At 40.4% G+C, this 21007-nt stretch overlaps 2 protein-coding genes across 6 annotated transcripts in view; both read left to right on the plus strand.

The window, feature by feature from the left end:
* cux2b (cut-like homeobox 2b) overlaps window positions 1-7824 on the plus strand; it is a 110021-nt gene extending 102197 nt beyond the window's left edge. For both annotated transcript variants that reach the window (XM_088077155.1, XM_088077156.1), the window contains exons 19-22: window positions 407-712; window positions 2033-2221; window positions 2328-2604; window positions 3829-7824. In XM_088077155.1, the coding sequence (XP_087933281.1) occupies window positions 407-712; window positions 2033-2221; window positions 2328-2604; window positions 3829-4642 (1586 nt within the window). In that variant the 3' untranslated portion in view covers window positions 4643-7824. The remainder of the gene's footprint in view (window positions 1-406; window positions 713-2032; window positions 2222-2327; window positions 2605-3828) is intronic.
* Window positions 7825-8465: 641 nt separating this feature from the next.
* The window catches only part of mtmr3 (myotubularin related protein 3), a 39121-nt gene continuing 26579 nt past the window's right edge, over window positions 8466-21007 (plus strand). For 2 of the 4 annotated variants that reach the window (XM_042488020.2, XM_088077164.1), the window contains exons 1-6: window positions 8466-8643; window positions 10764-10839; window positions 11636-11692; window positions 13878-13967; window positions 16845-16961; window positions 19661-19681. In XM_042488020.2, the coding sequence (XP_042343954.2) occupies window positions 11690-11692; window positions 13878-13967; window positions 16845-16961; window positions 19661-19681 (231 nt within the window). In that variant the 5' untranslated portion in view covers window positions 8466-8643; window positions 10764-10839; window positions 11636-11689. The remainder of the gene's footprint in view (window positions 8644-10763; window positions 10840-11635; window positions 11693-13877; window positions 13968-16844; window positions 16962-19660; window positions 19682-21007) is intronic. The other 2 variants (XM_088077163.1, XM_088077165.1) reach the window with 1 other exon arrangement.

Genomic DNA, 21007 nt, shown 5'->3' on the forward strand with positions numbered 1-21007 from the left:
TCTTTTAATGATTGGAAATGACTGTGATCACTCCTTTTATTGACATTTCTATATTTTATTGACACTTTTAGATGACTGTCATTGTTACTTTTGCTTTCACTTTTACTGTTGATCGGGGATTGCTTTTTAGCAAGTTTGTTTGTGTGCTGCTTTGATGTCCTATGTGCCTGTTTATCATATTTTGAAATTGTTCTGTACCACCAACTGCAGATCAAATTTCCCCTTGAGGGACAATAAAAGCTCTGAACTCTGAATACCTGCAATACCAAAATATCAAATGTAAAGATGCAAAATTTGGAAATGCAAAATTGTTGCAGTTATTTCAACGTACATACAGAGGGACTTCTGCATTGTCTACATTTGACATATAAGTTAACTGTTTTTTTGTGGTTTCTCCATCCACCAGATAAAAGCCCAGTAACGGCTCAGTCCTCGCCCTCCCCTCCTCCCAGCCCGGCAGAGAGCCACCCAAGCCCGCTAGTTGAGCCTGTCAGCCTCTCCCTGGAGAGCAGCAAGGAGAACCAGCAGCCTGAAAGTCTGGGCCTGGGGCTGCCCCCCCACCCAGAGGGAGGGAAGTCCACTCCCAGCCTCATGGCCCTAAATCAGCCCACAAACCCACTGGGTATCCAGGAGCTGGTGGCCATGTCTTCAGAGCTGGACACCTACGCCATCACCAAGAAGGTCAAGGAGGTGCTAACAGACAACAACCTCGGTGGGTTCAAAGTGTGAATTTATAAAGTTCAAAGTGTCGCCAACAAAAGTGAAAGTAAAAATCAACCTCACATTTACTTTTATTTGGCATTTTGTCCCACCATATCTGTTTTTCTGCTCTGTATCTCCCAGATGCCTGCTGCTTACGGGGTGGCACCCACTCACGGTCTTTTTGTAAAGCTCTGAAGAACTGATACGCATTTACAATAAAAATGAAAATCTTTCTGTCAATGTTCAGAATTTGGAATATAACAGTCTCCAACACAAAATGTTGTTTAAATGCCTTTAGAAAATGTTTAATCAAAACTGAACCTTTCAACATCATATACAGCAAGTTCCCAGCAGCCCTCTTTTTATAAAGTCAAGTAAAAATTTAAATGTTTAAATACATAAAAATAGCTCCCTGAGGTTTTACAAAGTATAAGTTCCACCCATGCTGACACTTGCTTTGCACTTTTTAATTAATTAATTTTATCAGCGATCATTAAAATAATACGCGGATACATGTTATCTGCAAAATGCCAAATATAGGCCCCAACAATCAGCCTGGCTAATTATCTGTCGACCTCTAGTCCTTAAATGATGACCGAGAGGGATTATTCTGTATGAGTCTTTACACTGTTTTTTTTTTTAGGAAAATCCTTCATTGAATATTTCAGAATATCTTTAAGCTTACACTCCTTATAAATGCTCCTTACACAAGGCCAGAAATCTTATATTATCCAGATACACCATTAGAGGGCCCACCAGAATATTCTTTGCCACTTGGCAACCATTTCTCTCCTTTGTTGAAGACATGGCAGCTACCAGCATAACTGTGTGACCCATTTTTGTGTTTGCTTGCTTTCTTTTTTTAAATTAGTGTTTAAAAATGGTTTCAACGTTTTTTTTCCTTTTTTGTCTGGCTGTTAAATTGGAGGTTGGGTAGGAACTTGTTTCACATGTACCATGTTCAATCTGTATTTTTTTTGTTGGTATTATATTTAAGATAAGATAAGATAAGATAGGTTCAGATGAGATGATACTTTATTGTCTGTTTTCACAGACATTTGTCTTTCATCCTCAAGTTCTTAAGAGTCAACCGTTGACAAAACAACAATTAAGAATAAATTTTAAAAAAAGGGTAAGGTCAAAAACATTATACGATAAGCGACCATATGCCCCTCCAACAAACACTGTTATTCAAGAAACACCTTCACATTATAGACATCATACACTCAGAGAAACACCTGTCCAGTCACGGAAAAAAATAAAATAAAATTTGATCGAAAAATAAATGCTTACACAAGTCCTACATATTCTGTTTATGTTTTTTCTTCAGGCCAGCGTCTTTTCGGGGAGACCATCCTCGGCCTGACTCAAGGCTCAGTGTCTGATCTGCTCTCCAGGCCCAAACCCTGGCACAAACTCAGCCTGAAAGGCCGGGAGCCGTTTGTGCGCATGCAGCTGTGGCTCAATGATCCTCACAACGTAGACAAGCTGAGGGCCATGAAGAAGATGGAGAAGAAAGGTGAGGATCCTGAGAGGATGCTGTAGTATCTCTCAGTAAAAGTTTGAGAATGTGTTGGTGCTTTTTATTTATCCCCTGACACTGGCTATCACGCTCCTCCCTCCAGCTTATCTGAAAAGGCGGTACGGGCTGCTGAGCACCGGCTCGGACAGTGACTCACCCAGCACTCGTTCTGAGTGTGTGAGTCCGGCCTTGGCCTCGCTGGACCTGTGCCCCTACAGCCAGGTGAAGAAGCCTCGGGTGGTGCTGGGAGCCGAGGAGAAAGAAGCCCTGAGGAAGGCCTACCTCCTGGAGCCCTACCCCTCTCAGAACACCATCGAGATACTGGCCTCGCAGCTCAAACTCAAAACCAACACTGTCATCAACTGGTTCCACAACTACAGGCCAGTAGTTTCTACTCTACTCTACACTTTAAGCTGAAATTATATACCTGAAATATAAAGTAGAAAAGTTAACTGAAATACAGTGTTCCCACAGCCAGGATAAGTCAGAAAATTTCACAGTTATATTTTCCATGTCTGGAAAAGTCACGGAATATGTCAAAATAATTTAAAGGTTTGGAAAAGTCATTGACTTTTTAACACTTTGAAACCTTAGTAAACTGGATTGATTTCTTTCAAAAACGAGAAGAAGGCAATGAGCAACTCATGAAAAGAAATCACCCAAAAATTTGCAACTAATTAGCAGAAAAAAGGGAAGTAAAAATATATAAACAAGGTAATGAACTGAAAACAAGTGCTTAAAAAGTAATCATTCTTTAAAATAATTTTAAAGATATAATTCTGATTATTAGTTTTCTCAACTTTTACCCTAGCTTTTTTTGTAAAATAAACTATTAAAATCTTGCACTTTGTGGGCCATTCTCCCAAGTTGCTTTTTGACTATGTTTTCAAAAGAAGTCAAACCAATTTGCTCAGCGCTCTAAACACCTGTGAAAGGCACCTAGCAGAGTTGCCGCCACATGCACAGAGGCTGTGCTCTTGTTGCAGTGGCCGCGAGTTTAATTCCACCCATGGCCCTTTGCCGCATGTCACCTCCCTATTACGCTGAAGCTGTCGTGTCTAATAAAGGCCAAAAAAGACTCTTAAAAATATATATTTTTTAAAAAACTGTGAAAGGTGTCTGAACACAGCACAAAAAAACCCAATATTGATCCAAATTTCAAAGGGTTAAAAATCACTGAAAATTTTAGAAAAGTCATGGAATTTTTTTTTCGGGTAATGAAACTGTTACAATACTGTTCCGTGGATAATCTTCAATGTAATGTAACGTAAAATGTAATATAATATAAAATTAATTTTATGAAGCTGTCGATGTAACGCAGCTCTGATGTGCATCGATGTGAGGTGTGGTTTACCATCACGTACATTTCTCCATTTTTTCTCCACATCATGTCTCTCCCTTCATGTTTGCCAGCTACCTGAAACTATGTTTGGATCTTATACGCTTAAAGAACGCCAGACAAGTAGGCAAAAAAAAAAAAAAGATCATGGCTCCTTGAAAAGTCATGGAAGAGTGTTGAAATTTCATCCACTAGAATGTGTGGGACTCCTGTAAATATTCCCACACTTCGGTGTTTGCCCTCTAACAGCAGTGTTTGTGTGCAGGTCCAGGATGCGACGGGAGGTGCTGATGGAGGGTCTGCCCGACAACGACACAGATGCTGAGCACCACAGCTACTCCCCCCCGGTGACGCGGAGCCCCCACTCTGACGGAGAGGAGAGGAGGCTGCAGCAGCCCTCAGGACACATCCACTCCAGCCTTCCTCTCAGCGCCAACACCGCACTGCCTCACGTCAAACAGGAGGCGATAGACAGGGAAGACGAGGGGGACGAAGAGAGGGAGGGCAGCATGAAACAGTCGAGAGTTCAGTGTTTCTCCACAGCAGTACAGTTCCCGCAGTTAAAAAGCGAGCACGAGGACTCCATCGCCGGCTGCCGCGAGCCCCTCTTGGCCGGCCAGAGCCTGAGGCAGGAAGAGGGGATGAGCAGCCAGGCTCAGGGGCTCTACCCCGGCGCGGTCTCCATAGACGGTCCCCAGAGGACCAACCAGTCCAGGCACGAGGGGGAAGACTCCGGAAAGTCACCCGTCGACCCGGTCAGTTTCAAGGCTTCGTCAGAGCCCTGCCGCAGCAGCCTGGAGGTCTCCCTAAACTCCCCCTCCGCTGCATCTTCACCCGGCCTCATGATGTCAGTCTCCCCCGTCCCCTCCTCCTCCGCTCCCATATCGCCCTCGCTGCCCAATCCGCCCTCGACGAGCACCAATCACAGCCTGGACCCTAACCAGCTCCCTCCCTTCCAAAGCCCCAAACTCAACAGAAGCACTCAGAGACGCAATGAGAAAATGGCCAACCTCAATAACATCATCCACAGGTTAGAGAGAGCAGCCAATCGAGAAGAAACACTGGAATGGGAGTTTTAAGTCCAATTTTACTTGTATCTAGTCCTAAAGACCCTCGCGGAAACACAGGAGAGTCTCAAATAGAAGCTTCCTGAAGACTTGGAACGGAGCCTGGCTCCTGAAGGCCTGTCCTCTCACACTGATAACTCAAAGGAAATGGGAACGCTGAGCTAAACACAAGGCTGAATTCCCTACAAGAACTTAAAGAAAAAAAATTTATAATTGTGTATTTGTTTTTTTTTTTTTGATAATGCATACTACTTTGAAATATATGTGACAGCACTAGCTGTTGTTTTACCTATTGGACTTGACATGAAGACTTTTGCAGCTATGGTGTCATAAAATGTACACTGAAGTTCTGTAGATTGCCACTGGGTGAGATTAAAAAAAGACCCCTGTCTTAAGCCATTAAAAGCACTATAACTATTTGAAAAGAGACATTGACCAAATTTGCTACTTTTTGAATAGCAATTTTTCAGATTTTGTCTGTAAGACTGGACAGTTTAAGTCAAGTAACATGAAATCCTATTACTGACTGAGGGATAGTCCTTTAAGACTCTAAATATTCAACATCTTGTATGTACTTAGTTTCTTGGTGATATGTTTTGAAATATTTGTAACTCACACGTATAAAATGTGGTTGTACATGTTGTAGAATTGTCTGCAATAGCCTTCTCTAAACCTGATGTAGCATGGTACTCACCTGACCCTGTTATCCTCTGTAGTTAGTCACCTGTGATTATACTTGAGCGAAAACAAGAGAAAAAAAAAAGTTGAAAACCCTGCAAAAAATAAGAAAAAAGGAACACGTTAAATCTAACGAGTAGAGTACTTTTAGTGTTTTGTTTCCTTGTTTTCTTTGTATAATCCTTGAGGTTTACACTTTAGGGCCCTTGTGCTTCTGGTAGTAAGTGAAACATTTCACTACACATGAGCACAGTTTACATGATTTCTTTCAGACTTACCTCTCTCTGACCCTCTAAGGCACTGGTTCTCAGACTGTAACAGGCCAAGACACACAGGACACCTGGTTTACCTCAGATTATGTTGATGCACATCATGCTATGACCATGCGTTTCATTCTTACACATAAACACTTATTTGAGATCAGCGTGGGGGGTGGGGTGGGGTGGGGGGTACTCTGTATCATGCCTCAGACCAGAGAGATCAAACACGAGTGGCGAGTTTTTAACGAGCAAAATCTCGTCTTTTACAAAAAATATGCTGCTGTTTGAAGTGATAGGGAGCTAATAGTTCCGTTGCGTGTGTGTAACACCTGATGGAGTGCACTTTCTCGAAATGGGTCATTTATTGTAGCTAAAATAATGATCAAACACCTCAGCCTGTGAGTACTGATGTGTGGTTTAGCTGGGCAGTCAGATGTGAAAAAATTGCAGTGAGCAACACTACGGTGTCGTGACTTGATCTCCCTTTCGGGCTAAAACTCAGAGTATTTGAGAGCATGATACAGTATAATCTCACATCAACATTAAAGCATCCGGTCTGTAAGTACACGATATTCAAGGACACACAAGGTTACAGGTATCCCCTCATATTATATTTGACCACTTGTGTATTGTGTCTGTAGAAGTTTCTTTGTCATGCTTGCAAGATGTTCTTTATGTATTTTGCCTCTATTTTATACTCAGAACAGTTAACTAGATATTCAATACCTCGTGTATGAACTACTTACAGCACTTAGATTTTGATAATTGTGAGGACTCAAGAAAAATTTCAAATATCAACATTATCCTAACTTAGTGTCCACAAGTCTTTGCCTTTACTGTATCGTTGAAGTTGGTAGTAAACACTTGCACATGTCTACATAGTTCAGAGGACTTGGATTGTATTATGTAGAGATATATATTACACAATTACTAAAAAAAAATAATATCTTACATTCTTGGAACAAAATGTGCTGATTATATTGAAATAGAGTGTACAGATTTAATAAACCAAACCCATTCAAGCCAGTTCTGGTCTGGCAAGCTTGCCCACGTTTTAGACCTTCTCTCAGGGTAGTCTTGCTTTTTAAAGCTTTACTGAAACAGTTGCTCTCATCAGTGGTGGTGACTATGATAAACATTATGTGGCGTAGAGAATGACTCTGTTAAATATTAAATGGATCTGTGGAAGTTGTGTGTATATAGGAAATGCAGCTTCCACAGAAAGTGGTGGTTTGTCGGAGAGCTGTTGCTGTTTTGTAATTCATTACACGGACGTGTCAAAGTACAGTGTAGATTGGAACTACCAGGTAGAGGCTAATGGGTTGCATTTTTGAGATCAGTAGACTTTGCTCTCTAAAATACTGTTTTTTTGTTTTTTTTTTTCTCTTGGAGCCACAGAAGATTTTTCTCTGGTTTTCGTACCACCATTTTTTTGTGCATAATATACTGTATGATTAGAAGTGGCATTTCTAATGTGGAAATTTCATCGTCTTTCATGGTAACATGGACATATGACTGAAAAAGAAATGTATTTACCCAGACCATTATCTCTTCATGTAAACCTCATCTCATTGTTTTGCATGCGAATCCATTCTGGTCTCATGACAAGGGATAGGACTGTGTTTTTGTGTTGTTGTTCTTGCACAGGGACATTGAATCAGCACTTAAAAGTCTTTTTACATTGGTGAAGTCCATGCATGGTGCAGCTGATAAATTTGGCTCTCACAAAGTCATCATGAATCCAGTCAAATCAGAACCCAATAAGTTACTTCCAGGTAAATATTTAAATCAAGATTATGTTGTGCCATATCATATGCCTCGTGCATTATCCTCGCAGGAGTTAATGCCTTGTGGTAAAGTGTGATTTAAGAGGGGTGTAGGGCTTTTTGAAACCCAGTTCAGAAAAAAAGCTAAGCTTTTTATAACAAGAGCTCTACACATTAGATGGTTTTATTTTGTAATTGACATTAGTCACTAAAATAATGAGGCAATTGGACGGCAAAAATTGAATGATTGTATTCGGAGTTGTTAAATTGTACAACTCTAGACACTGAGGGTTTGTCACAAGGAAAAAAAATCCATATGAAAGTCAGCTGTGAGCCAATATAGAGAAGTGTCCTGCAGACTTAAATAACTGTCTAATGCCTCACGTGTCAGGCTAGTAAATGTTATAGAATGGACAAAGGTATGCCAAGCGTCTTGGAACTGAATTTGCATATGTAAGCCATCATTCAATACATAATTGTTTAAGATCCTGCTGTGTTGTGTTGTTATTTCTTTATAGTAACCACCACCTACAATATAAATCAATGCACACAAATACATTCAAAACAAATAAAAAGCGTAAGTATTTTTTACTATTATTATTATTATCATTATTTATTTATTTTATTTCCCCTTTTTGTTTGTTTGTTATGTGATTGTAGTTTGTTTTGTATTGTAATTTACTTAAACACTGTGTCCTGTACTGCTCTGTTTTACATTCATTTCACAAATGTTTATTTTGGGACCCCTTGAAAACGAGATGATGCATCTCAAGGGGTATATCCTAGTATAAAAAATTTCAATCATCAAGTATTTTTAAGAATTCTATAAAATCTTAATGTGCTTCACTGTAAAGTGCAGTGTGAATCTAAATTAGCAATGTTGAAATGATTAAATGCCCCATGTAGTTAATAATATGTAATTCCTACCCTGTTTGCTTCATTAGTAGTCACATGATCCAAACATTATTCACTCTGATTAAATTTAGCAGCATTCATGTCTAATATATTCAGCTTATTGGGGCAGTCGGAGGCCCTGTGTTTACATGATCGTAGCGCATGGTGTGTCTGAGCCCCTCCCCCGCCCAGAGCACCGCTCTGACGCGGTGACGTCACGCACTTACGTAGGTTGTTGGGCTGGAGAATTCGCGGCGATGGCGACGACGGCTCGGTGCTGGAAAGGGACGCAGTGAAGCTGGCCTCGGCTCGGATATGACTAATGCTTATTTGCGCGAGGTGTATTTGCTGCTCAGTAATTGCACGGGCTTCGGATGAATCTTTGGCTCCTAACTTCTCATCACTCCTTTCACTGGTGAGTCCGCCGGTTGTGGTCGTTCCTTGGTGTGTTTTGACAGAGGCCTCCGTTTTGGGTTCCGCCCTCCATCTCATAACAACAAAAACAGTTGCAGAGAGCTGCGCTAGCTTCAGCAGCTAATGTTAGCTAGCCAGCTTACTGGCTGGTCTGTGCCAACGCTACTAGTGGCAAACATCGAGTACTCTGAGATTGTAACACAACAGCACACTGTTTACTACTAAATGTTAATGTCGGCTGCTTGCTATCCAAATATCCACCATGGACTACGCGTTAGCTTGCTAGCAGGACTTTTAACTATTAAACTATTGGCGTTAGCCAGCTGCAAAAAATGTAGCTTAACGCCAACGCTGGCCAAAGATAATAAAAAGCTGCAGCAATATTGCTGCCAGCCAGCCGTTTCTTTAGTCTATTGACATGGGTACTTATCTAACTAATCTAGCGAACCTGTACAAGTTAAATGTCAATAGCTAACGGTTAACGTTCTGACGTTTGCCTGGTAAAAAAGGTTTCCCCAAAGCTAACGTTGTGTCACAGAGCACTTTTCTTTCTAGTACTCATTTAAACTAAGGTTACTGTTCAGAAGTGTTTGGAAAACGTTGCTTCTTTTGGATATCTAAATATATATCATTTTTAATTAAGGTTACCAACGTTACGTTTATTTTCTCACTTAACATGAGCTAACTAGAAAGTTTTTGCTAGCGATAGTTAACGTCAGTAATTGAAAAGTGTTCTTATAAAGCCAGCGGAATCTGTTTTTTGGTCCGACACAAAGTTAGCCGACATGTATGCTATTGTGTTAGTTAATCCTTTTTAGTGGCGCTATGTTCATTTTCTCTGCTTGACCATCAGTTCAGTCAAGCTAACTGTGCAGTCAGCCAGTTCTATTTATTGCCTCAGTCAGTATTTCTGTATAAAAGTTGCTAATGTCCGTTAGGAGATTGAGGCTATTTGGTAGATTGTGTTGCAGTCTGTGATGCATGGTGGCCTGTCACGGGATAGCAGTAACGTTAAGGCTCTAAGGGGCTTAGCCTTCCCTCTGTGACTCTGAACTCAGAACCAGACTGAGCCGTAGCCTCGGGTCATGAGCCCGCTGCGGTAAACAGAGCCCTGTGTGTGTGGCAGATATGCTTTATCAGGTAGCACCGGCAGTGAAGGCTGGACTTCTCAGTCAGTGATGTAATGACCTCCTCTGGCTGCTCCTTAGCACTCTCAAAGACCACCCGATGTTGCTGAGGTCCCCGTCTGCCTTTGATGCTATGGGATTGTTGTCTTGTTTCTGCCCTTAGGCATCTTAAATGTTCCCTGGAAGGTGTGCTGAGGTCCTGTGCTGCTCATTCACTGACCTTCTCAGATCAGATTTCAGCCTCTGCAAGAGTAGCTGACCCTTACAACTATTTGTGGGCCTGTATGCTGAGAGATCCCTAGCAGGTTGCCTGTTTTGAGAAGAGTTTTGCTATATCACTTTAAGGGTGGTCTCTCTGCAAAGATATGTTGACCTCTCCTGCACAAAAACATTGGTATATCTTCTTGGTGGATAACTTTTTTTTTTTTTAAGCTATTTCAACTGTACACTGGGCAGAAAATCAATACCGGCCACCAGCCAAGTGTTGTGAAGTGTTGTTAGGCGATGCCAAGTACGTGTGCCTGACCAGTCATTTGGGCAGGTAACCAACCATTGTTGGGTGGTTATATCACAAATAATGTTTTTCTTACACTTGTACATCTACCATTACTTCTATTAACTCGCATAATCTCCAGACATAGTGGCAGGGGTTTAGATTTAATATTATACATAAATTGAGGATACTTGTTTGTTTCTAAAGGTGAACATTAAATGGCCAGCTCATGTGACCAAACCATGCCTGTGTACTGGCTGGACTGTAGATTTAGTGCGACAAGATCCAGCTGGCTTTTTTTCCATTCCACAACTGAGTTTAAGTGGTATCTCTGAGCTCACATGCAAGCCACTCTGACCACCAGTACAGCTATATTTGCAAGGGAATCAAAAGAGCTTCTGTAGCTTGAATGTCTTGGTAAAAAAGTCTGCTATTTGCATGTTTGTAAGGAAAATCATTTGCTTATTATTCAGAGTTGCATGTTTGCCTTCATTTCCACAGATTTCCATGTCTTACTTGTGAGTGCTTCGAACTAGGATCATCAGGACTGCTCATCGTCTGTTACTGACTGTCCGTGGTAAGTTGAAAACAGGTATTACATTATTTTTTTTATTTGATATTTTCAGCCATCTGCTGTTTCTTTAAATGTGGTGGCCAGAACTTTTGTCCATTTTTACTGCATCTGATGAAACTGCGTCTAAGCTTTACTGAAGGCCTAAATGCTGCCAGTGCTGTCCAATGTAGTGCAATTTCATGTGAATTGATTTGCTATTGAACGTTTTGAACATGACTGCCCAACTAGGGGCTCACTGTCTCTCAGTAGATTATGGGCTGCAATCAGTTCACTGCCTAGACCCATTCCCTGAGAAAGTATTTACACATCTTGATGCTTGCATAGAAGTTTCACATTATTTTTTATCGAACTGGTTGTCCGAGAATTTCCTTTAAACACTTGTTCTATTAGACATTACAGAAATGAATTTCAAAACCAGTCATTATTGCTGCCCTACAAAAGTAAGCTCTGTAGCAAGAAAAGAAAGATTTACAATGCCTTTAACTGACCTGAAATCACTGCTGACAGTGACATAGATAGCCAATGTAGTATTTTGATCACAAATTCTGTTTCTATAAATGTTGCTCCATATTTCACAATAATGATCCCAGAGGTACTGACTGCACAATGGTTCACCTCAGGCTGGAGGAGAAAAAAAAATCTATTAATAAATCTTAATTTGAAAAGTTTAGTCAACACTGAATGTGATCAGACTGCATTTAAGAGGATGATGGCTGCTTTCATTTTGTGCACCATATATAATTTACATACATCTTTTCTGCAGAATAACTTCTCAACTTTCTGTGATCTTCTTGCACAGACTGGTCCAGGCCGGAGTTCCTTGTTGGGTGACCCACACTCCTTCACAGGGGCCATGGTAAAGTACTTTAAGTTCATGCATGCTTTGGACAGTAGCTGCTTTGTGTCCGGTGGCCTGGGCACATTCTGTAGGATAGAAAACTCTCCATTGATTTTCACTTTCAACTCTCAGCTTTGTTTACCAGGAAGCAGACAGTTAAATCAGCTGCAACAGTGTCAAAGGTCCTCCAAGGCTGCAGACTAAGCAGGGCAGCTTTTAGTTTTCACTGTAGAACTCTGTGTTGTATTGTTGCATCATGACATAACCACTGGATCAGATGTGTTGCCTGTTGAACGGTGCGTGTGTGTTTGAGTTTTTGTGTTCTTGGCATGATGCCATGTGGCGGCTGCCCCCTGGCTGGCCTCACCACGCTGCTCCTCCAGCCATGACGACTGTGTGTATCAACTCGGCCCATGCTGAGCCAGCATCCCTCAGGATGTGCCGCCGCTGTCCATTATCTGCCATTGCTTTCGACCACCTTAATCTTTCTTTGCGCAGTGTAGAGACTAAATTCTGCTCCTGACCAAACACAGTCCATAGATTATTGTCGATGTGTCAGTACAAGGCCAGACTCTTTTTCCACCAGTTTGCCTTTGAGAAAAAAATCCCTGACTCTGCTTTGTAAATCCATGCCTCACATTCCCCATTGATAGGCATCCTGCGTGAAATATGTTGCATAAGTCTACTGTGACCTCAAACATTTGGCCCTGATGAAACTGCCTGTAAATAAATATAGAAAAGTCCATAATTTGATTTTGCCAACCAAAAATCGCAGTTACACTCATCTTTCTTTTCAGGGGCTTTTGCAAATTAATGACAATTTCTATATCTAGTTTGAGAGCATTTTGTCATTTGTTATTAAACCATGGCTTGTTGCACAAGGGATGATTATAGTAAATTAGCCTGGGTTGCACATCACAGTGTGGGTGGGAGGGAGAAGACAGCCGCACAATACAGCATAAATGCAGCTCTGTCAAGATGGTTTTAAATCAACTCCGTCACAACAGGGGTTGTGACACTTCCGTCATTTGTAAGAACAATATGAAAACCAACCAATCAATCAAAGCTTGGAAAATCAAGGCAAAAAAAGTGGAGGAGTAAAACTCTTTGACATTGTGATTTTTATTTTTTTTTTGAGATTTTGCAAAGACTGGGGATCTCTCAGGATCACTCTTTACAAGACTAGGAATAAATTCCTTATGAGAATATTTTCCATCCTGTGCTTGGTGGAAAATATTACGTCACACCTCCTTTAAGAAATATAACATATTAACAATTCCTCTCTTATCTGCAAAAACGCATAACTCTAGAAACACGAGTCAAGTCCAGTGAAGTGCGATTTATTTATGGAGCGTATTTAAAACAACAAATGCATAGAAGTGCTTCACAAAGAGAATAAATAAAGCAGACGCATGATCCAGTAATATACAGGAATGATCAAATAAAAGTAAAAAGTAAGAATAATAAAATAAAAGTAGGAAAAAGTAAGTAAAATTAATGAAAGCAGACAATATCTTGACAAAATCACAACACAAAAAGCATTGCATAAATAAAAACAAAAGGTACAAGTAGTGTTAAGCAGTGGGGTCAGGGTCTTGAGAGGTGGTTCTGGAGACTGGCTCCAAATGTATCAGCAGAGGGGAAAGATGGAGAGCCTCCAAGAATCCCCTCCATGTTTGCTGTCTAACCAATTTGCTGCTTCTTGTTTGGCGCTGGGGAGAGCGCAGCTATTTGTTGTTGACAACATTAACATCCGTGAACGTCACTATTTGCATGAGCCAAGACTAAAAACTAATTTCAAACATGTTCGATTTTATTGGAATGTCAAGATGAGAAAAAGAATGACCTAAGACAACTCAGTTCAAGTTTTATGACAACCTTACACCAGTCAAAATCACGCAAGTACAAACCAACTGGTAAAATTTTTCTCAGACGTTTGAAATTTGTCTGGGACAGTGAAATCATATGGAAAGTCATTTGGTGTAAAGCTGGCATCTGCGGTCAAAGCTGTAAATGCATGTCTCAGTGTGTATGAGGGTGTGACAAGAGCAGTAATGAAAAAGTTCCTACTCAGACATCCCTCCCTGGACAAATGTTCTTAAAGCCATATTAAAACTCAAGAAAGTGTGTGACTGAAAGAAGGTTGTGGTTGTTAAAATTGATGCTAGTTCAGTAAAGAATTAACAGGCCATTTTTTCTGCAGGAGGAGGAGGGGCAGCAGAGCTTGGAGTGTATCCAGGCCAATCAGATCTTCCCCAAGAAGTCCCCAGTTCTGGAAGAGGAAAACATGCAGGTGAGGAAGCTGAAGCTTATATTGTACTGTAAAAAAAGCAAGTTAACCTGACAGTTATGTGAAAATGTGCGGGTGAGTCTCTACTCTGTAATAAGTTACACAATCCCTGCGACACATGTGGCTTCAGATCACTTTCAGTTTGGCCAGTAACAGAGGCAAAGGGTCAAAAGTCAAATGATATCCGAAGTCCTAAAATCTGAAAATAAAAACAAACTTATTTTTGTCTATATTGAGAAAAATCAGTGTTCAGTGCTGCAAACGCTAATGTTTTGCAGCCAAGCGAAATTGATCTATTTGGTCTGAGGCCTTTTCTTTGTTACGAAAAAATCCAATTGGAAAAGTCTTAAAAGTCCTGGGTTCTACACAAAGATCATTGGTTGGTTATGGGAAAAGTTTTTGCTATGGGGAAAAAAAGGGGGTATGGTTTCCATTTTAGCAATTTGGTTGTACAGTACCTGCAAAGGTGACATGACATGTAAACACATTAATACAAGTTGTAAAATAGTTAGGGTGACCATAGGGGTGTACCACCAAACAGGTTCGAGTCTGTCCTTTTTTGCAGAAAATTGGTTATTGTGTGAAGCAGTAAGTTAATATATTTATTTTACCACTCCATTCATTTCTAACATGAGAACCGTGGTCCAAAAGTAATACCTGCCAAGCTCCTAAAATTGGTAGATTTTCCATTTGGTTAGAATTATCCGAAGGCTATTATGTACAATGGCAGGTAAATGTTTGTACTAAACCAGTTATGTAATGAAAAATTATGCTGAGAGCCTCTTCTGCATTTTGATGTTACTTATACTGCTCTGCTGCTCCTCTCCTCACACACACACTACAGATGTGCATTTATGTGTGTCAAAATGCTGTCAGAAAACTGACCGACTCCAGTTTTGCAGTATTGGACATCAGCTGATAAGCTAAACTATCACTTGCCTCAGTTCTGCCGCTAACTGGTGTTGTGCGCATACTTATGAAGGTAATAAAATTATAACACAGAGGCTCTGCAGTCTGAACCAAGATGGTAAACTCTTTATTGCCTCGCACATTGTCAACGACAGTACATCACTGCATCACTCCTTCCATTCTTACCTTTCACAATAAAAACCCTAGACATACACTGAGTCACTGCTAACCAAAGGGAACTTATTCACAGGCTGAGGGTGTGGTGATGAGTTGTAAGCTGTATGATAGAAACATTTTGATTCTTATTTTGCTCTGGCAATATTCTACACAATACCTTATTATCTCAATTAAATTTACTGAAACAATTATGTATATGTGACACAAAAAGGCAATTTAAAACAAGTCTAGCCAGTAAAAATATGCTTGGTGTGTGGATTTTTCCATCCTCCAGTGCCCTTTGCCAGTGAGTCAACAAGTTAATTTTGGACGCTGGTAACTGACAACTGTACATTCTACAACTTGTTAACTTAAAAATTGATGTAGGATATTTAAACGTTACGCTCAAAAGTTGTATTTCCATTGCGTATACTGACACTGTCTCATAATGAACAATGTGTGTAAATTGTTTTAGTTTTTGGCCAAATATAAGTGAAATGAATTTTATTGAGGGAATATTATCTGTGATTAATACCAACAAAGTGATCACTTTTTTAACTGTTTTTTTTATTAGCTGCAATACCATAAATTTAAAACAGACTTTAGTACATTAGGTAGAAGCATAAAAACCTTATCCAATGTGGTAATGTTATGGTTTAAAGCAATTGTGCCACATTTCATATGCAAATTGGTTGTGCTGATTATATGATACTGATTAATAAAACTGCAAACTATTAATTTATGCTACCTGCAATTTTATAGAAAGCTTCGTTTAGAGCCAGTTTGGGCAAATGGCCAGAGATCACTTTAAACATATTCAGTAGTTCAGTAAGAGCAAGGGTGACCTTAATAATAAAATAGAACACAATTCTTTTTTTCACAATGAATGCATGCACATGTACATGTACGGAAAATTTGATTCTTAGATGCATCCCGATATGGACGTGGATGATTCTGAAACAATTCACAAATTGAAACAGAAAAAAACGCTCAGAACTGCCGAATTGTAGCGCCTGCCTAGACAGTCTATGGAGTGCACATAGCAGGAGCACGCGGTGAAGATGGCTGCGCGTAAAATTCAAACAGTGTCGTGCCAAAAAGTGATTGTCTGCCAGAAACTTATTGCTGTCCACGCGAGTGTGCGCAGCCTGTTAACGCTGTATCGCCCAGTATTGACGTCCTCAAAGGTATTTAAACAGGTAAAAGGAGGTAAAAAGGACTGTAGTGGTTATAATCTCGGCCACAGAGCAGGTAATGTAATGCAGGCTCATTAGGTTAATAGCAGATAATACCTTTACTTTTACAGTACCCATATGTTAAGTATGATAGACTACTTTCCAAATGTAAACAAGATTTTAGACACATTAAACACATACAAATAACGTGAACAACAATATTGTCTATAATCGCATAAATGTCATGCCTGATCAAACTATAAATTGCAAACACGTGAAAATTGGGTTCAAGAAACATAAAAGTTTTCACAGAGGTATCATTAATGTTTGATCATCGAATCTTAACCCTCTGAATCGCAACCAAATCAAATCGTGAGGTGGCCAGACATTCCCACCCCTAGCCATAATGTACCATGGCGATCTGCCAGGTTAATAGAGAGACACCCTCGCAACATGAAAAACTCTGGCTTTAGTCTCAACATACCTCGCTAACCCTCTCATCTCACTGTGTTCCACTCTTCTCATCTAGTGATACAAGCGATTGTACCCCAGCCCTCTGTGCATCTATCATCGTCACCTCTGGTGATCTGTGTGGCTCTGCAGCTTGTTTGAAATGTTTTTTCTCCCCTGCTGTTGCTAGGTGCCCTTTCCTGAGCTGCACGGGGAGTTCACAGAGTATGTGGGGAGAGCAGAGGATGCCATCATTGCAATGTCCAACTACCGCCTACACATCAAGTTCAAAGAGTCCATTGTCAACGTAAGTATCTTTGAAAAGTAAATGATGAGCGTCAAGGTCAGATACGATTAGAGACTGTCTCCCACACAGCTCAAAATAACTGAAGAATTAACTGCTTTGTCTCGACTGGAGGCTGTGTGAAAGTGCGTATTAGTGTTTTGTGAATGGACAGAGTCGGGGCCATTGTGCAGGCGCTGTGGTGACCAGGCCATTCAGAGCTGATCTGCACTGGCAGCAGTGCCTCGTGACTCTTCATCGCCTCTGTTTTTACACTGGCCTGCCCGCTCGGCTTTCTCTCTGCACTTGCTGTTGCCTTGGTTGCAGTGGTTCCACGGGGGATGCATAACAGTCACACCCCCACCCCGCCTCTCTGTCTCGCTTTGCTCTTCACCCTCACCATGTTGAGAAAGACTGTTTAGCGTTGTTACCAAATTGTGGTCACTTTATTAAAAAAAACCTTCCTCATTTGCCATGTTCACTGAACCATGTTTTCTTATTTTAAACTGTTTTTTTTATACTCTTAGTACTAGACTGGTTTAAATTTAGAAAACTATGACTATGACTTATGACTGAGACTTATTACAGCCAAGAGGCACACCACATAAATACATACATAAAGATATATATATACATTTGTACTGTATGTTCTATATTGCAGATTGCAAGTGTTGCAAAGGGTAGTGGTACTGAAAAAAACAACTTTTTTTTTCTAGATTGTATTCTGTGTTGTTAGATTATGTATGCTATCTCTAATAAGCTGTTTACTTGCAGTCCTGCGAATGTTTCTAATTCAAAATTACAGTATTTGCCATATTTCTGACTAGGACGCTAAATGCCTTTGGAAAAGCACATGATATGTTCAGATCACCAAGCTGCTCTGCTGCTGACGTGAGAGCAGAAAAGTTGTGCAATGACAAACCATGTGCTACAGGGAAAGCTTTTGGCTGTTTCACTTCCTTTCCTTAAGAACTATCATCATCTATAGATAACTTTCACTCATTTTCTAAAAAAGATATTCTGTATTTTTCTTACTGTCAGCAACCACCATAATACCAAAACCAGCGATGAATACATTCTATCAACAAGTATTGTCTGTGTTAAGGTTGGGTGACCACTGTCAGCCCAGCGACTGGGCGCTGACGATGTATTTGTGCAGGTGCACGTCTGCCACAGACACACACACACTTAAAAATCCACAGATCGAAATAGTACCAAAATGTCACAAGTGTTCTACTGTTTGAGTTAAAAGTGTTGAAAGCTAAAGTCCCCATCTGTTATGCAATTTCTTCAGCTTAAAAAAAAGTATATATTTGTGACCAGTTTATAAAAAAATGTTTCCTCAATAAGAATCTATTGACTTGATGCTGAGAGCCATAGACAGAGAATGGGAGTCAGAAAGTACTGGGATATGGACTCGCATATTGTTGGTTTTGGTATTTTCAAGTTGTTTTTTAAACAATAAGAAAATTATTATTTTGACTTTAAATCTCAATTCTTAAGTCGTTTGTTGATATTTAGTAAAGTAAGGTATTAAAAAGATTTCCCATCTGTATTGGTATCAGATTTTCCACCAACATGGAACCGGTTCTATTCGAGTTCCTGCTCCTAATTTTGAACCATTCAGAATATTAAGACCAAAACTAAATTGATTCAGAACTTGAAAAGTTGGTTCTCAGCTGCAACCAAAAAACAGCAGGGTTTCCTTGACCTGAAGTGCAAATAGTGATGACATCAGTGGGTGAGTTTTTCTACAGGTTGGAAAGAGGATGGAGAAGGCAATAAGGAAGATGACAAGTCCGAAAGAAGGGCATGCAGTGGTCGCATTAATACTGAGTCCATGCTTGTTTTTTGGGTAAAAACAAATCTGTAGTAACACATCAAAAGTTTGCAGATAATCAGTTTTTTCTACATTTTTGTCACTATTGTTAACTTCTATTGTGCATTGTGGAATGCCCTCCATTGATGACACATCCTAAGTTACAAAACTGGTGGAAACGTGGGCTGGTTTGCCAGATAGCACCATGGTATCAAGAGTCCTGAATGTGTCCGGTTCAAGGACCAGAACTAATTTGGGGGAATAGAGGAAGTATGGTGTCAACAATAGAGCCCTGTTGACAGCTACAGTATTTCATGTTTGTCTCTGTTTTGTCTCACTTTGTAATTTTTTTTAAAAACAGAACTGGTACCAAATCTCAAATGTAGGTATTGCTTCAAAACAAATCCATATGTTATTTTTGAATTTGTCAGAGCTCGATATGTATAGGATATATGCAGTGGTTCTGATGATCACATCCATCTGAGAATTTCATGTCCTTGTTGGTTTCCTGTCACATGTTGCCGGAGTTAATTGGACCTTAATGAGCCTCTGGATTTTGGCTCACACACCGCCTCTCTGTGCTCACACCAGACAGAGCCAACGTTCTCTTCGCACATATTTGGACGGGTTGACGAGGCATCTGCATCACATGCCAGAGTTGTCAGGGCTCACAGATCAGGGGTGGGAGGTGCTGCAAGAGAGCGAGAGGCTGTTAACAAGCAGCCCAGGAATTTTGATGGTGGCCAGATTAGGGATGTAGATTAGAGGGCAGGAATTAAATTGTGGTGGCAGGATGCTCGAACATCCGGAATGTGCGGTGATTGCGGCTCTACACAGGCCACAAATAGTTACAAATCAACGAGTATCATATTTATTATTGTTCTCTGTGTTTTGTTTTGGATAGAGTTGTTGTTGTGAGGTGTCAGTAAGTACCAGCAGAGCTGCACGGTGTGGAGTGGTTGACTTGAGTGTTTAATATGTGTGTGCTTGTTTGTTAACCGGCTGGTGCCTTGAGGAGGAGAATCCTGCTTGTTCATCCTGTTTAACACCAGGTGCTGGATTAAATAGGGCTATAATCAACCCACGAAAATTGTGTTTGAGTGAAATTCTTATCAGTCAAACAGTTGGTCAGTGGTTGAAAAAATCTGCATGTTATTTTAAGATTAACCAAATCAGCCTCAGAGCACTGAGAGCTCTCTATCTGGTAGTGTTGTGTGTCCACCAAAGCATTTTTTTTCTGAGGTCATCGTATTTTTTAATATTTTTTGGAATTGGAATGTCGCGTATTTACACAAAGCTACAAATGCCAGCAGCATGACGAGGCCCTGAGCATATGTTCTGCGCTGAGTGTTGCACATTCTTTCTGGTTGTCAAAAGTTTAAAACATGTTAAAGTTCTGCTAAGACACTTTGCTCATCAATGTCACTTTTTACCCAGCTGTCCAATCACAGTGGAGCAGGAGCAGGACAAATACCATAAAACAACTGTTGCATCTTACATGTACAAGTGCTGAACAACAACAATTGAGTAGAAATTACAGATACATTGACACTAATATGTTTTTGTTTTAAAATGCATAACTAAGCTATGCTTATGCCCAGCTTTCACACTACTCCGGTATTTTAGAACCTCTAAAACGGAGACCTTTGAAAACGCTGCTGACCCTGTTTTAATTTGGAAACTCCAGGGTTGGGTTCCACAGTTCCACCTCAGTCGGTCCATGCAAAGAAATTTCTGGTCTTACTTGTTGATATTTCTGTAGTATTTTCAGTAACTAAGCTACCAGCCTCAGAGTAGACAATCTGCTTCCTGTTGACATCGGTATGTGCATGCCCGGTGTACATGAATGATCATGTGATATGCTTCTTTAGCAATATTAGTATGAACAGAGATTGTTCCTGAAACTATGCTAAAATGCTTTTTGCTCAGAGATAGCTTTTGTTATAAAATGTTGGTGTGGATGTGGCCTAATACTAAATCCACATAGCCTGTCAGGTCAGACCTGTCATATGATGTGCTCTTACCTTCCCTTCATCCAGAGCAAAGGCCAGAGCTTTTGCTGACATTTTTACTTTCATAGATATTCTGCATCATAGCAACCAGACGCAACCAAAGGGTCTCAGCTGAAAAAAGCGCTGCGCCTCCAAAGTGCTTCCGAGCTGCGCGTTTTCTGAAAGAGCACATTTTGTTTTCAGTTGGGAAAAAAAAATTTGGTGGACACCAGGGATTGTCTGATAAATAAGACCTTGGT

The sequence above is a fragment of the Plectropomus leopardus genome, chromosome 4 (genome assembly GCF_026936395.1).
Source record: "Plectropomus leopardus strain MGB_pleo_1.0 chromosome 4, ASM2693639v1, whole genome shotgun sequence".
Taxonomy (NCBI): domain Eukaryota; kingdom Metazoa; phylum Chordata; class Actinopteri; order Perciformes; family Serranidae; genus Plectropomus; species Plectropomus leopardus.